General features: G+C 36.3%; 2 protein-coding genes across 4 annotated transcripts; both read left to right on the forward strand.

The window, feature by feature from the left end:
* LOC109726120 lies at positions 943 to 5,540 on the forward strand. Of its 2 annotated transcripts, XM_020255556.1 has the most exons (6): positions 944 to 1,591; positions 3,097 to 3,280; positions 3,422 to 3,502; positions 4,100 to 4,207; positions 4,466 to 4,735; positions 5,193 to 5,469. In XM_020255556.1, exons 1-6 carry the CDS (start codon positions 1,254 to 1,256, stop codon positions 5,298 to 5,300), a joined length of 1,089 nt encoding a protein of 362 aa, XP_020111145.1. In that variant the 5' UTR covers positions 944 to 1,253; the 3' UTR covers positions 5,301 to 5,469. The 2 variants fall into 2 exon arrangements, with proteins under 2 accessions (XP_020111146.1, XP_020111145.1); XM_020255557.1 differs by lacking the exon at positions 4,100 to 4,207 and having other exon boundaries at positions 943 to 1,591; positions 5,193 to 5,540.
* On the forward strand, positions 6,694 to 14,126 carry LOC109726648 (UBX domain-containing protein 1). Of its 2 annotated transcripts, XM_020256388.1 has the most exons (12): positions 6,694 to 6,937; positions 7,394 to 7,562; positions 8,699 to 8,794; positions 9,431 to 9,507; positions 10,384 to 10,463; positions 11,146 to 11,206; positions 11,817 to 11,884; positions 12,010 to 12,091; positions 12,613 to 12,696; positions 13,083 to 13,160; positions 13,429 to 13,548; positions 13,661 to 14,126. In XM_020256388.1, exons 1-12 carry the CDS (start codon positions 6,767 to 6,769, stop codon positions 13,835 to 13,837), a joined length of 1,263 nt encoding a protein of 420 aa, XP_020111977.1. In that variant the 5' UTR covers positions 6,694 to 6,766; the 3' UTR covers positions 13,838 to 14,126. The 2 variants fall into 2 exon arrangements, with proteins under 2 accessions (XP_020111977.1, XP_020111978.1); XM_020256389.1 differs by lacking the exons at positions 6,694 to 6,937; positions 7,394 to 7,562 and adding an exon at positions 7,605 to 8,474.

Raw genomic sequence — 14,473 nt, forward strand, 5'->3', positions numbered from 1 at the left:
TTTTTTTCTCTGTCAATCGAAAATAATACACTTTGTCCTTTTAAAAAATAAAAAATGTTCACTTTGATTCTTACCGTTAGTGTTCCGTTAGGATTCCGTTTATATTCTATTTTTTAATATCCAAAATATCCCTGAAACCGTCCTCTTTTTTCATCCTCCGCCGCGCCGCCTCGTTCTCGCCCATCTTTCTGTTCATGCCCACGCACACGCTCTTGCTGGCCTGTGCCGTCTCACCCTCACCCTCGTCCACCTCTCCGTCCACGCCCACCCTGAAGAAGATGAGAAGTAATTTGGTTATTTCATCACAGCATACTCCCTGTGAATATTTTTTATTTTTTAAAAAATAAAGTGTAAGTTTTTGAATGATAATGAGAAAAGTAAAAAAACGGATATTAACATAAAAATTTTCTATAATTTAGCCTTTTTTTAAAAAAATAATTTTTTTAAAAAAAGGATTATATAATGTTTTCAACTATGGTTCATAAAATTTTTCTTTTCAAAAAATAATTTTTTATACTTTTTTGAGGGACCAAACGCTCTGTTAAATTATCTCAAGAGGGTACAAGATTTATACCTCATGTTTTGGGGTATTTAGCATTGCACTCGCCGGAACGACTCTTTTTTTCTGTTCCCGCAAGCGCCACGCTAGACAGAGAGGATCAACTAAAAATTTTAAAAGAAATATCGTAATTCATATACCATGTTCAATTCCACAGCATCGTAATTGAATTCTCGTTTTTTTTTTTTTATTAAGTCACAATAACAATTCTTTTTTAAACTTTTGTGTTCAACTTATATATCACAGCTTACCCTCTACTGATTAGCGTGGAAGAGGGACATCTCTGCAATTATATTTTTTTTGAGGAGCTATGTGTGAAAAAACATTTAGGAGGGGTTATGTGCAAAAAGAAGCTCTATATATAAATTTATCACTCTTCTCTTTTTGCTCTTCTTATTTCACCTTCCCCGCCATCTTCGTCGTCGTCGTACTCCTCCACCTTCTCTCACTATCCAAAACCTCTCCTAGGGTTAGGGTTAGGGTTAGGGTTAGGGTTTCTTCGTGCGTGCTCCGCCCACCTCCTCTCCCATGGCATACATCCCGCCCCACAAACGCCACTCCAAGGACGCCGAGACGCCGCCCCCCTCCCCTGCCTCCCTCCCCCCCCGCTTCAAGCAATCCCTAACCCTAGCCTCCCCCCACCTCCACGGCCGCCGCCGCGGCGACCTCTCCTCCTCCTCCTCCTCCTTTCAGCATGGCGGTGGCAAGATCGTCTACGCCGCCCACTGCGTCTCCCGCTGGTGGCTCGCCGGAATCGTCGGCGGCGTCGGCGTCGGCGGCGGCGGTGTTCCCGAGTCCCTTCCCTTGCGAGATCGTCGAGCGGAGGAGCGGCGCGAAGCCTCTCGTCGTCGCCGCCACGGCGGACGATGGTGGGAAGGAGGAGGAGGAGGAGAGGCCGTGGGTGGGGATAGCGCGGAGGGTGGAGCAGAACCTTGTGGCGTCCGCGCGGAGTGCGAGGGAGGAGTTGGATGCTGGGGATGGGAACGCGAAGTTGTCGTTTGTGGCTAGGGTTGGTAAAGTTCTCTTTCATGGGTATGATTTGATTCCTTCTTATTATAATATGCTCATTCATTGTTGTTCATGATAAGAAACCAGTATCTTATGTTTATAGAGAATTAAGGAGAGAGAACTTTGATGGAGAGTAAGTAGAGATTTAGCCATTGTAAAATGTAAATTACTAAATTACTACTAAGAGGCTATCATATGAGACTATTGATATCCGAAAATCGTACACGTTTTGGGAAAAATCTTTGTGTCCAAAGCATATATAACAAATTGCCCACATGGCGAAAGTTTAAAGAAACCTTATTTTGATTTGTGCTTTTCATTTATATGGGAAATTAGTGTGGTTCATAAACACTGATTGTGTAGCAACATATGTCGAGATTGCTGTGTGCTCGAATCAAGAAACTTGGAATTCAATAAGCTTTAATCAGAAAAAACTTTTAGTTGTGGTAGCTAGATCATAGTAACCTATATGTGAAACTATATAAAACTATATGTAATATGTACGACAAAAAATGATTGCATAATCAATAACTTCAATTAAAGAGAGGGGTCTATTGAATTATTTTATAATGTTTAAGGAATCTAATTGCCAAAATTGAGAGTTCAGGAGCCTGTTAATAAAAGAGCTAAAGTTTAGAGAGTCTTTGTATTTTTTTTTTCTTTAATTTTTTTGGGGAAAAAATTATTATTTTATATTATTTAGCACGATATTATAGTTGCAGTTTTTGATTTTGAGTCTCACCAGCTTGCTTGCTTTATTTAATTTTCTACCATTTAATTATTTCACGTCTTAAGCATATAAAATGTCTTGAACTCAGACGTGAGACAGAGAATTGAAGATCATGTGTTTGAGTCCTGCTACATAAGCAATGTATTTTCCTCCTATTTAATTACTCCATGTCTTAGGTCTGTAAAATGTCTCGAGCACAAACGTCGCAGGAAGCATTGCATATGTACTAATAAAAATACTTCGGATAAATTATACATTGGTCCTCAAACTATGATTCTGGTGATATTTTGATCCCACATGGCGAAAGTTTAAAGAAACCTTACTTTTATTTGTGTTTTTCATTTATATCATTATATGGGAAATTAGTGTGGTCCATAAACAATGATTATGTAGCAACATATGTCGAGATTGTTGATAATTCTTCATGGCAAATCCGGTTAGATAGAAGTTCTCGAATCAAGAAAATCAGAATTTAATTTAACAAGCGTTAATCAGAAAAACCTTGTAGTTAAAAGGTAGCTTAGACTGTAGTAACCTATATTCGAAGGTGTTCTTGTGCTTTTCTGTTTTAAAATTGTGCTGCATCTTTAGCTGGTTAGAAATGCTTTTGAAAATTAAAAACCAGACTAAGTACATTAAGGAAAAAAAAAAAAAAAAAAAGAGCCAAGTTTTAAGCAATTTGTTTTGTCACTAGGATGAGTCATATAGAAAAATGATGAATGTCATGTTGTGTGTAGGTGTGATATTTAATGACCAATTCGGTTGGTATTGATGTATCATGTGCTTTTCTGGTAATTAGGGACCCTTCAACATGCCTAAACTCCATCCGGAAAGCTGCAGTAGCTGAAGAAGGTTTTAAGAATCGAGTCCATAAATCATTTTACACAAATGTACCTAATGAGTTTATGAAGAACGTCGAGCAGTTAATTGTAAAGAGTATTGGCTTTGACTTTGAGTCAGAGAGGGAGCACTACCATGTGAAGGTGCTACTCAGTATACATTGTTCTGTAACATCTTATATTCTTACTGATTAATCAACTGCATTTTTCCTAGGTTTCTAAGACAAATGCCATTTTCACTTGCTTATTCATGAACTATCGGCTTGTTATCTTCTTCAATATCAGGTATTTGACAAGCATCAACCTGATTCAACGATATCATGCAAATGTACTGTGCGAAAGGATGGTGGACTTGAACTTTATAAGGTAAGTGTAATGTTCCATCTGCTAAGCAATATTTTGTACAAGTGCTTTACTTTTAATATTCTGTTATATTATTTCCCTATATTAGGACATTTTGATAAGCTAGAAGCTTGTAATACTCTAACTATTATCTATAGTTTTGTTAATTTGTTATTCCTTGTGACCTTATGGTAATCTTGATGATATTATATTAAGATCAGTTGCCTCGATGGACAAAATGTGGTGTTGAAATACTTTCTGATTTGTTGGTAACTAACCTTTTTCTTCAATTACTCCAGGAATAAAATGTCTAAGAATATTTAAATTGCATAGAGAAAATACTCTCGCATAAATTTTACTATTATGTTCCTGTGTAATCATGTTAGAGCACAACATTCTGACTATCACTTAATAAAGTACCTACTCGTTGCCTTTTGTATCTGGTATAACGAATTTTCTCGATGTATCTGTGTTTCTTGTTCCTTTTGTTTTTCTAAACTCATTTTAAGTATTGTAGTCTTCAACCGTATGAGAAGTTCTAGCTACTCATTCATTTTTTCCCCCCTTCTCCTTCGTTGTCTTTATTTTATTTTAGTTTCTTTGTTTTCATTTTTTCTGTAGATTGAACTAAACCAAGTGCGGCACATGGTGGTAGATATATCTTGTCTGCATAAGGATCTCGACTTGAGACTGATTCTGGTTACCAAAAAGCTCTTGAAAAATTTGGATGTAAGTTGCCTTATTTCCTCAATGCCTAACTCAAAAGGTCCCCCGAAATCTTGTTGATGAGTAGCTTTTCAAATTTCGCACTACGCACTTGCTAGAATTTCAACTCAAATACTAAATAAATCACTAGCTGTCACATGGACAATGCTGACTCACCATTAACATTTGGAAAAACATTTTGACATAGAAGCATCACACATTCTGAAATGTACTGCTTTTGTTGTGTTTTAATATTTATATATTCAAATGCATTTGCTCCAGGACGAGGTTGAGAACGGCATAAATCAACTAATTTCGTCTGCAATTATCGATTCAGAGGTTAAAGGGGGGCTTCGATGGCCTTTTGGGAAGGAGTCCGTTGCTGAAAGATTCAGCGTAGTTGGAGTCTGGCTTACGAGATACAAAGCTTATAGATCAAAGACAATGAGGCTTAAGTTGAGACACGCTGACCGATTCGACCATAAGACTTCAACTGGGGAAGTGGCCAATGAAGTTACTCTGAAGCTGTCTGCGATCTCTGAATTATTAAGAGTGAGTGCCTTTCTTCTTGATGGTTGACGAAGAACAAGGGGAAAAAAAAAAGAAAAGAAAAAAAAAAGAGCTAATGTTATGGTCTTCCACCAACTTCATTTCTTATTCGAGGAAGCCATAGCATTACTCTTTTGTAAAATTTAAGAAATCTGCATTTCCCTCGCCATGATTTGAGCTTTTAGAAAGAAATATATAGAATAAAGAAAGTGAAGCTTTTCCATCCTGTTTAATTTGGAGTATTCCTCATCATTTTAAGTAGCAACTCCTCTCTTTTATTCCTTTACTAGAACCATTTTGTGGTATATTTCTTGTCCAAGTTCCCATCCTGTTTATTCTTCCTTCTAGCAGTGTTATATTTATTAAACAAGCTCTTTACATGTTCGGTAAGTTCTAATGATTCCCAACTTATTTTCACAACATATTTTTTTTACTTTTTTTCTGTTTTTAACTTCTGCAGGAAGGCAATTTGGAAGAGACCCCTGTGGGAGAGATGCTTGAGGCAACTGTAAAATTAGTGTGGGAAAAGTTTCTGAGCTACAGTGTCTGCCCTGCCCTGCCTTCATGACCCTTCTGTGCCAATTTCATCTGTCTCCTCTTTTGTGAGTTGTTTGTATCAGATCCTGTACAGAGTGTTGTTGTTGGAGTGCTTTTGGAAATAATGATATAGGATTAATAGCATAATAAAGTGCTTTTGATGTTTTCTTGTTCCTTTATTGTATCTCTTTACAGTTGGAGTTGCCTGTTCAAAACTTCAAATGGCTTGTTCAGGTGAGGAGTGAAAATATGACACCCCTAAGATTTGAAATAGTCTTATGTATAAGATATAATAGGGTTAGACTTTTTAACTCGTTTACAGTATTTTGCGTTGTGGTTAGATACAAAAAGTTAAGAGGGTTAAGAATGTTAGCGTTAGAGTAGTTCTAGAATGGATGATTCTCTAAGAAGTGAAGTAGGGTGTTATTGTTGATATCCGAGTCAATTATCAATCGAAAATATGAGATGAGTTTTGATTGAGTCGGGATTATACGGCGGTTGATAGAGCCAACCATTAATCGAAAATATAAGATGAATTTCAGCTAAGTTAGGGTTATACAGCGGACACAGCACGGCTTCCTCACTGATGACCGTTGTGGGTTGAACTAATTTTCAAGGAAAAAAAATAAACTGAAGAAAAATAAGTAAGGCCTCTGGTTAATTGTTATTTGGTTTCTGCAACACCATTGAAAAGCATCCTAAATAATACTCCTTCCTCAAGTAAAGATAATCAGCAAAGAACAAAGAAAGAAAAGGCGTTAAAAAGAAATTTATTTGGTTACACGTAGCTGGAATAGCATTATAGCCAGCTAGAGCGAACAACATGAATATTTAGCCATATTTTTAAACAAAATAGTAATATTTTTTTGTATTTAGTCCTTTCAAAAAACTTTTTATTTTGTATCCTCCTACCAAAATTATTAATTCAGATATGATCATATATTTTATATATATAAGTGAGCATGGTGATTTTAAAAATTTAAAATAAATACAGTGATTCGTATTTCGCGTTTACAAAAGTGAATAGGAAGGGACCTTATATCGCGTTATTTAAAATACATTATATTATTTAACTAGAAATGGCAAATGAATTAACATGTTTTTGTTAATTAAATATTATTTTTCATATCTAGCCTGTGGCTTATATGTTATATAGAGTCATTTCTTTATTTATAATTTTGGTAATATTAGTTTTCAAATAATTTTTTTTAAAGGGGGTTTTAATGCAAAAAAAAAGCCCAAATATTGAAGATTATGAGTAGTTTGATAATTTTTATAAATTTAAGAAATATTTTTGATAGTTTGAACACTTTTGGAGAGTTTTTGCTAAATTCAGGGGGTGTGTATAAAATTAACTCTTCGTTCAGGGGCCTCTGTACAATTTTTACCTTCTCCATTTCTCTCTCGTCTCTTCTTCTTCTTCTTCTTCTCCACTACCCTCTCTCTCTCTCTCTCTCTCTCTCTCTCTCTCTCTGAGCTTCTTTGTTGCCCTAATCCATGGCGGGGGGGCTCTCCCTACGCTGCGGCGACTGCGGAGCGCACCTGAAGAGCGTGGAGGAGGCGCAGGAGCACGCGGAGCTAACCTCCCACGCCAACTTCTCCGAGTCCGCCGAGGCCGTCCTCAACCTCATCTGCACCACCTGCTCCAAGCCCTGCCGATCCCAAACCGTACGATTCGGTTGCTCACCCCTCTCCTCTTTGCTCCGATTCGATTAGGGTTTTGTTTTGATTTGAGAATGGTTTATCTGCGATTAGGGTTTGTTTGAATTTTGAGCATATAAGAGGTGATTTTGTTTGATTTGCTTGTGGGGAGTTTTGATTCCACTGAAGTAGGTGGATCCGATTACGGTTTGTTTAAGTTTTGAGCATTGTGGAAGTGATTTTGCTTGATTTGCTGTTGCTTTGGGAGGAGTTTTGATTCTTTTGAAGGAGTTAGATCCTATTTGTATTTCCAAATTTTGAGCATTTTGGTAGTGATTTTGTTTGATTTGGGGTTGGTTTCTTTAGGGGTGTGGGTTTTGATTCTTTAGCATTGCCTTTGGGGTTGGTTCTTTATTTTTATTTTTATTTTTATTTTTTTGATACGGGGCTGGTATCTTGTGGGGGAATTTGATTCTTTTGAAGGAGGTGGATCTGCATACGAAGAGGACGGGTCATGCGGATTTCGTCGATAAGACTTTGGAGGCGGCGAAGCCCATCGAATTAGAGGCGGCGGCGAAGCCCAAGGATGATGTGGTGGTGGCAGCGGAGGAGGGTGCGGCAGCGGCGCCCTCCGAGGGTGGCCAATCTGAAGGTGAATTGTTTAATTTTGGGTTTAGGATGGTCAAGTTATCTTTCTGCTGATTAATTTCTTAAGAAGGACAAATCTTTCAAATGATCAGGATGATCAAGTTATCACATTTACCTTTACTACTGAACTAAGTCAAAATAATTAGGAAAGAACCTTCTGGGCTTCATCATCTCTATCGCCAAAAATTCCATGTCTTTTGGCCTTATGTCCTCAATGTGTTTTTGTTTTCAGGCTCCATTAGCTTGTTGTAGAATCATTTTTTTTTTCTTTATACATTGAGAGCTGCACCAAGTGTAACATACCACAATGTAATGTGGAGTGCTTGTCCTGAGCTTGTAAAACCTTCTTGAGAGAATTTGGACTTTGTTCGTCATGTGGCAAGGGCTCGAATCTGCTCGCCTGCTCGGTTATTGAATCCTCATGAAAGGACCAGAAAAATTGAGATGAGCTTTTCATAAAATGCAATTTTAAGCTGATGAAAGTATGACTATTAGCTATTGCGGCTGCTACCATTCTGCTTTCTTGGCTTGGCTAGGGCATGCACTACTTACTCAAAAATTATCTAAATTAGGGACATAATAGGCTCTTTCTGTTGCCAGAGGTTAAGGCTGAGGTCTCTGGTCTCCAACTTAATTTTGAGTCATACATAAGTTACTTGAGGCTTTGAACAATAAAAGTAATAACCAATTACAAAGTTGGTAGAACAGGTGATTCTATTGTGTGTTGGATGAGTTTTGTTGCCAAGAGGATCACTAAAACATGGGTGTGTTGAGACCTCTTGCGTGATCTGGACAACTTGATAAATCTACTGATAAGTGACAGCACTGGTCAAGCACAATCTACTCATGAGCATGTGAAGCTGGAGACATGCGTGCATTGCAAATGGAAGCTTTCAAAGGTTCATACTTACAAATGGTAACTAAGCAAGTAAAATCAATGCTGAGGAGGCAATCATGAAATTGAAGTCTCATATGCTACTAATATATTCTTTTGTAGTAATCAAACCTTTCTCTTATCATTGCTTTCTTCATATTAGAACTTAGAAGCATTTGTTAGTGCCTTTCCTTGTAATTATATGATAATATTTTTATTTTGTTCTAGTTACCTTATGGTGTTTTTGATTTTTCTTGGTTTTCTAGAGATGGTTGTCCCAGAAGTTAATAAATCTATGCTCGAGGAACTTGAGTCAATGGGATTTCCTACAGCTCGTGCAACAAGAGCGCTTCACTTTTCTGGTAAGCTTTTTGATTAGAAATATTATTTTTACAGTTGTATCCTTTGTTTCTTTGAAAATTAAATAGGTGGTGCTTAGCCACTTTACTATGACATCAAATGGAATCATATTGATGTATCTGCTACCTATAAAGGAAGAGAGAATTAGTGTTTCTTGTTTTGGTTATAGAGGCTTCGACACTTCATCAAGCTAGGTCTTAGCTCCTTTGATTCAGTTAAGATCCAAAAATAACTTGACTATGAAGCTTCCAATCGATGAATCCATGACGGTTGTAATCTTAAATTTAAAAGTGCTTTTCTTCATATCCTGAACCATGCTCACAAGTTATACAACTTGCCCTTCCTGATCTCACGTCGTTGGTCGCACTATTAGTTTCTGAAATCTTTGGTATCCACAATTTTCATTAGCCTTGTTGTGTAATATGCTTGTGTTTAAAGTCTTATCTGTGATACCAGAGTGTTTTCTTGAGCAAACCAACACGATGTGACTGTGTTGCTTTGAGTTTGAGTAACATTGGACAGTCACATTGGGTGGTCAATGGGCTGGCGACATGCCTTTTATCCCTATTATTGTGTTTTCTTTTGACAATAAGAATCTGTTGATGCGTTTGAATAATTATAGAGCTTTCATTACTTAGGTAATAGCAGTATCGAAGGCGCGATCAATTGGATTGCAGAACATGAGGATGATCCTGATATAGATGAAATGCCCCTGGTATGGTGTTTTTTTAACCTTCTTTCGCTTGGTCATTGCTGCATGAACCCTTTTTCGTTGTTACTTGTATGCGGTATTTAACTTTTAAGTTATTTCATTGTAATTCTTTTCTTCTGCTTCCTTCTAATCTTATGTTCTAACAGGATTTTGTGGATTGAACTCCATATTTTTGTAATGCTTTTATCTTCGTCTGCTTTGTATATGTTTTATCATGATATTTTCTTCACCTCTAGGTTTTGGCGACAGACCATATTCTAGTAAAGATCTTTTATTAAGGTTGTCAGAGATACCTTGTGCTTCTAGGTGCTTTTATGGCCAAATTGTTTAGGTGCTAGCCAATTTGGCATCTAAATGAAATCAGTTTACATACAACTTGGACTAGGTAGTCACTTGGACACCACCTAGATGAATGCTCATTTTTTGTTAGAATATTCTTTACCTTTCGCTACATCATTTTTTAAAAAAAATTTCAACAAATATAAGTTAGATGATGAATATAGGGGCATGATTAATGAGGTTAAACAACCGACTGTCTTTCTTGGCTAAAGCCAATCATCAAAGGGAACATCTTTATCTTTTAAAACTTCATTGGAGGAACTTTCGAACAAAATTAGTGTTATAGCTTCGTAGAAAATAAGTGCCCTGCAGCTATTTCCCCCAACCTTCCTATTTCCTTCTACCAGCTGTTAAACAAGGATACAAAATTTATTCATTTAAGAATAGTTTGTCTTGTTTGTTTCCTGTGGGACCTATTTTCACAAAAGCTATATGCTCACATTGTTGATTTGTATTGAATTTTATGTAACAAAGTCAACCATTCTTTATGCGGTCTATGTGTTTGCTATTCTGATTTCGTCATGCCTTAATCACTTTCAGGTGCCCGCTGAAACTAAAGCTGAGGCTAACAAGCCCTCTTTAACTCCGGAGGAAATGAAGTTGAAAGCACAAGAGCTACGGTTTGTTTTTTTAGCATCTTGTTTCTCATACTGTTAAATGCTCTTAACATTTAAAATGAGTTCCGTCATTGAGGGATAAATGTAGACATAAAATTTATTTTGTTAGTTCGTTAATCTCCACCTTAATAATAAATGTCTTTTATTATCACGTGCTGTTGTGTTTGTGTTTAGCAATTTATCTTTCTTCTGAAGTTTCTCTTCAAAATATTAAGTTGCCAGACTATTCTTTGTGTGGGAAAAGAGAGAGAGTGAGTGAAATTAAGCGTACTTATCCTAAGAAATTTCAATGCTTATCCATATACTTCTGTGCAAAACCATTTTACCTCAAATTAATCCCATTCTCCTCGAATGCATTGTGCGCCTCTTTTCTCCCTTTTGCCGTACAATAAATATGAAGGGAAGGGGGGACCCGAACCGGCCCTATTTGTTCCTTTTTCTCGAAACTAACATTTTTGTTAAGTCAAGTATACATTTACATTGTGACTTTATTTATCATTTTTTTTAAAAAAAAAATTGGTTGTCTTTTACATTTTTACCATGTCTTCATGAAGGCCATCATTTCATTTCCATAATCCATGTACAATTTTCTTTTACTTATTAAGACAGACATCCTTGATTAGCTGGGATGGGACACTTTATTATATAACGGTTACGTTGAGCTCAATGCTCTTCATTCTTGCAGGGAACGTGCTCGAAAGAAGAAAGAAGAAGAAGAAAAAAGAATGGAGAGAGAAAGAGAGAAGGTATCACCAATCAATATTTCTGATTTTTGTTACTTATGTGTCTCAAATATCGCCTCAATATCATGGTCAATTGGGCTAAAATGGTTCGTACCGTACTGTTTTAAGTGTATAATTCATCATGGATACATATAATCAATTAGGTCATAGTCTTTTCAAAGTGAGCTTCTCTCTTACCTTGTTCCATGGGTTGTCTCTTATTAAATTATTTAAATCATTTAGCTTACAATCTTCACAATGTGCTTCTTGCTCAGGTTATTTAGTTTTAAACTTAAAGTACTTGTATGCTGTAAAACCTAGTATTTGTACCTGAAACAACCTTAGGTCAGCGTAATATTCTCATTTTAAAAAATTACATAAAACATCACTTTTATCAGGAAAATGATAGTTTGTTGCAAGAATTTTAAAATAAAATTCTCATTTTGATAAACAATAACGATTTTTAGCTAGTTTTGATCCTTATATTGTGAGAATTGTTTTACTTATGANTTTATCAGGAAAATGATAGTTTGTTGCAAGAATTTTAAAATAAAATTCTCATTTTGATAAAAAATAACGATTTTTAGCTAGTTTTGATCCTTATATTGTGAGAATTGTTTTACTTATGATTTAGGAGAGGATACGTATAGGCAAAGAACTTCTTGAAGCCAAGAGAATTGAAGAGGATAATGAAAGAAAACGGTTAGTTCTTGTCTAACTGTTTTCTTGCGTATATCGTTTTTTGACTTTTAGTATGGAATTTTCCAAATTCTGGCATAGAACTCGTCTTTCGTGTTTGTATTTGATACTTTATGGCATTGATACAGGTTGTTGGCACTCAGAAAAGCCGAGAAAGAGGAGGAGAAAAGAGCAAGAGAGAAAATCCGTCAGAAATTAGAAGAGGATAAGGTATTCAATGTCTTCGCTTTGTTCTTTCATTGCTGAAATATCACTTTATCACTTGTCAGTGCTCCGAATATAGTGTGAAACATCCTATTTTAGTTTATTTGCAAATGGATTTGTCTTCTCGTTGATTTTTTTTTAATAGGTTTTAGGTCATACGCAATCTAAACACTTCAATCTTGCTCATAACTTGTACTTGAGCATTAGAGGTAGGTAGTATGATTCTGGAAGTCTGGAAAATGTACACCAGTTCTTTTTTTTTATTTTTAACTTTGACAACAAGAACCGCCCATCTGGATGGGGGGTTTAGGCAGACACCTAGCTGTGCAAGTAACATATCCCTCAAAATATCGGCAGAGGATCCAAAACTGCGCTAAATGTAGGCCAAATGTTATGATATCTATAATGAAAATCTTTTTGCGTTATTTATATCACTAGAATTTGAACTACAAAAGCATAAGAATTTTTTGCTTACATGTCCATTTTAACTTTTGCACTGTTTATACTGATTGAAATATTTATTGCAGGCAGAAAGGAGGCGGAAACTTGGATTGCCACCTGAAGATCCAGGAGCTGCCAAGCCTAGCGCACCTCCTGTGGAAGAGAAAAAGGTAAAAGTCAAATATAATATCGTAATCGCATTGAAAAAACTCACCATATTGAGGTGTTTGGCGTTGGCTTTTGGAATAGCTTCTCTGAACCGGTAAAGAGAAGCTTGAAGAAACTAGTATTATGAACTCTTTAGAGTTTTTGCTTTGGGAGAAACCTAAAATGAGCTTTTGGATCCCAAAAGAGAAAACTCCAACTTGAAGCTTCTGCATGTGCTAATGCACGAAGCTATTGAGATTGTATTAATGAAATAGTGCTTCTTCTAACAGATGTATTCTAATGACACTTCTATAGAAGCTGTATGCAGGCCAAACTGGTACTTGATTGACTTAACGCCTTTAGAGCGAAGTTGCGCTTTTGATTGGCATATGTGCTTTACATTTTGCAGAGCTCATTACCTATTAAGCCCGCTACAAAGGCGGAGCGGATGAGGGACTGCTTACGCTCTCTTAAGCAACATCACAAGGTAGGCTCAAAAGGATTTTTTTTTTTTTTCATTTTTTAGTTATTATTATGAAACATATTTGGGACTATGGAGCTGTTAATATATATATATATATATATATATATATATATATATATATATATATATATAATTTGAGCTATTATTACTCTTATCTAATGGCCTAAATTTTCGCAACCCCTCTGTCCTGTTTGTTCAGCTAATTATAAATCTGCTAAAATTGAGTTTTTTTCCCCCTTTTTTTTTTCTCTGAAAATACCTGTGTTGATAGGATGAGGATGCCAAAGTAAAGAGAGCATTTCAAACACTTCTTACGTACGTTGGAAACGTCGCGAGAAGTCCTGACGAAGAAAAATTCAGAAAGATCAGGCTCACTAATCCTTCATTTCAGGTTATATCGCCACTCTATTTGGTTACTCGCCGGTTTTTACTTCTCAACTTCGATCAATTTGATAAGTGAATCATCACCCCTTTTTTTTCCCCTTAATTATTTATTTTAACAGGAAAGAGTAGGAAACCTACGTGGCGGGATAGAGTTTCTCGAGATTTGCGGATTTGAGAAGCTCGAAGGCGACGAGTTCTTGTTTCTTCCCAGGGACAAGGTGGACATTTCGGTCCTCAACATCGCGGGATCTGAGCTTAATTCTGCGATAGCTAATCCCTTCTTCGGAGTTCTATGAGGCAGCGATCATCAAATCTCGCTGATAATTTCCTGCTCGTCGCTCGCGATGAAGTGAAGAGTAAAAAAATGTATGCAGTTATCGTAAGACGAAAACAGTAACTGGAAAGAGGTTCAGAACATGCGAGAACTCGATGAAGCCTCATTACGTATACTTCTTTAAACAATTCTTTTTCTAATTTTGTCTTTGTAAAACAGCTATTTTCGTTTCCTTGGTTCCTTGTTTCTGTTCTATGAGCCAAACTGAATAGTTTGATTTTTTTAAGAACAAACAGCTCCCTTGCGCCTTATGAGACCAAAATAAAACCTCTTGCCACTCTAGGCTTCTCAGAGTTAATCTAGAGAAAGGTAACAGAGATCAGCCTTTTATATATATATATATATATATAGAGTAGGGCTAGAATACTTGTAAAAGTATTATGGGGGTAATACTTGTGTGTTTTTAGTCCTTGGATGGAGAGATGTGAGGTTGAGATGATGGTGGTAGGTGGTGGTATGTGGAATAGTGTTTAATCCAAGGGCTATTAATAATCAAAAAGTAGATCCAATGGCTTAAAACCTAATAGCACCATGATGGTGATACTTGTAAAAGTATCATAGCTCAACTCAGATATATATATATATATATATATATATA

Source organism: Ananas comosus, linkage group 21, assembly GCF_001540865.1.
Source record: "Ananas comosus cultivar F153 linkage group 21, ASM154086v1, whole genome shotgun sequence".
NCBI classification, from domain to species: Eukaryota; Viridiplantae; Streptophyta; class Magnoliopsida; order Poales; family Bromeliaceae; genus Ananas; species Ananas comosus.

What these genes read in the sequence shown, in the direction of transcription:
- LOC109726120 (XM_020255556.1), top strand. Translation starts at nt 1,254, where the DNA reads ATGGCGGTGGCAAGATCGTCTACGCCGCCCACTGCGTCTCCCGCTGGT. An exon ending in GGTAAAGTTCTCTTTCATGG is followed by an intron (nt 1,592 to 3,096) that starts GTATGATTTGAT and finishes TCTGGTAATTAG; the next exon opens with GGACCCTTCAACATGCCTAA. An exon ending in GTGGACTTGAACTTTATAAG is followed by an intron (nt 3,503 to 4,099) that starts GTAAGTGTAATG and finishes TTTTTTCTGTAG; the next exon opens with ATTGAACTAAACCAAGTGCG.
- LOC109726648 (XM_020256388.1), top strand. Translation starts at nt 6,767, where the DNA reads ATGGCGGGGGGGCTCTCCCTACGCTGCGGCGACTGCGGAGCGCACCTG. An exon ending in TTGAAAGCACAAGAGCTACG is followed by an intron (nt 10,464 to 11,145) that starts GTTTGTTTTTTT and finishes TCATTCTTGCAG; the next exon opens with GGAACGTGCTCGAAAGAAGA. An exon ending in CTCTTAAGCAACATCACAAG is followed by an intron (nt 13,161 to 13,428) that starts GTAGGCTCAAAA and finishes CTGTGTTGATAG; the next exon opens with GATGAGGATGCCAAAGTAAA.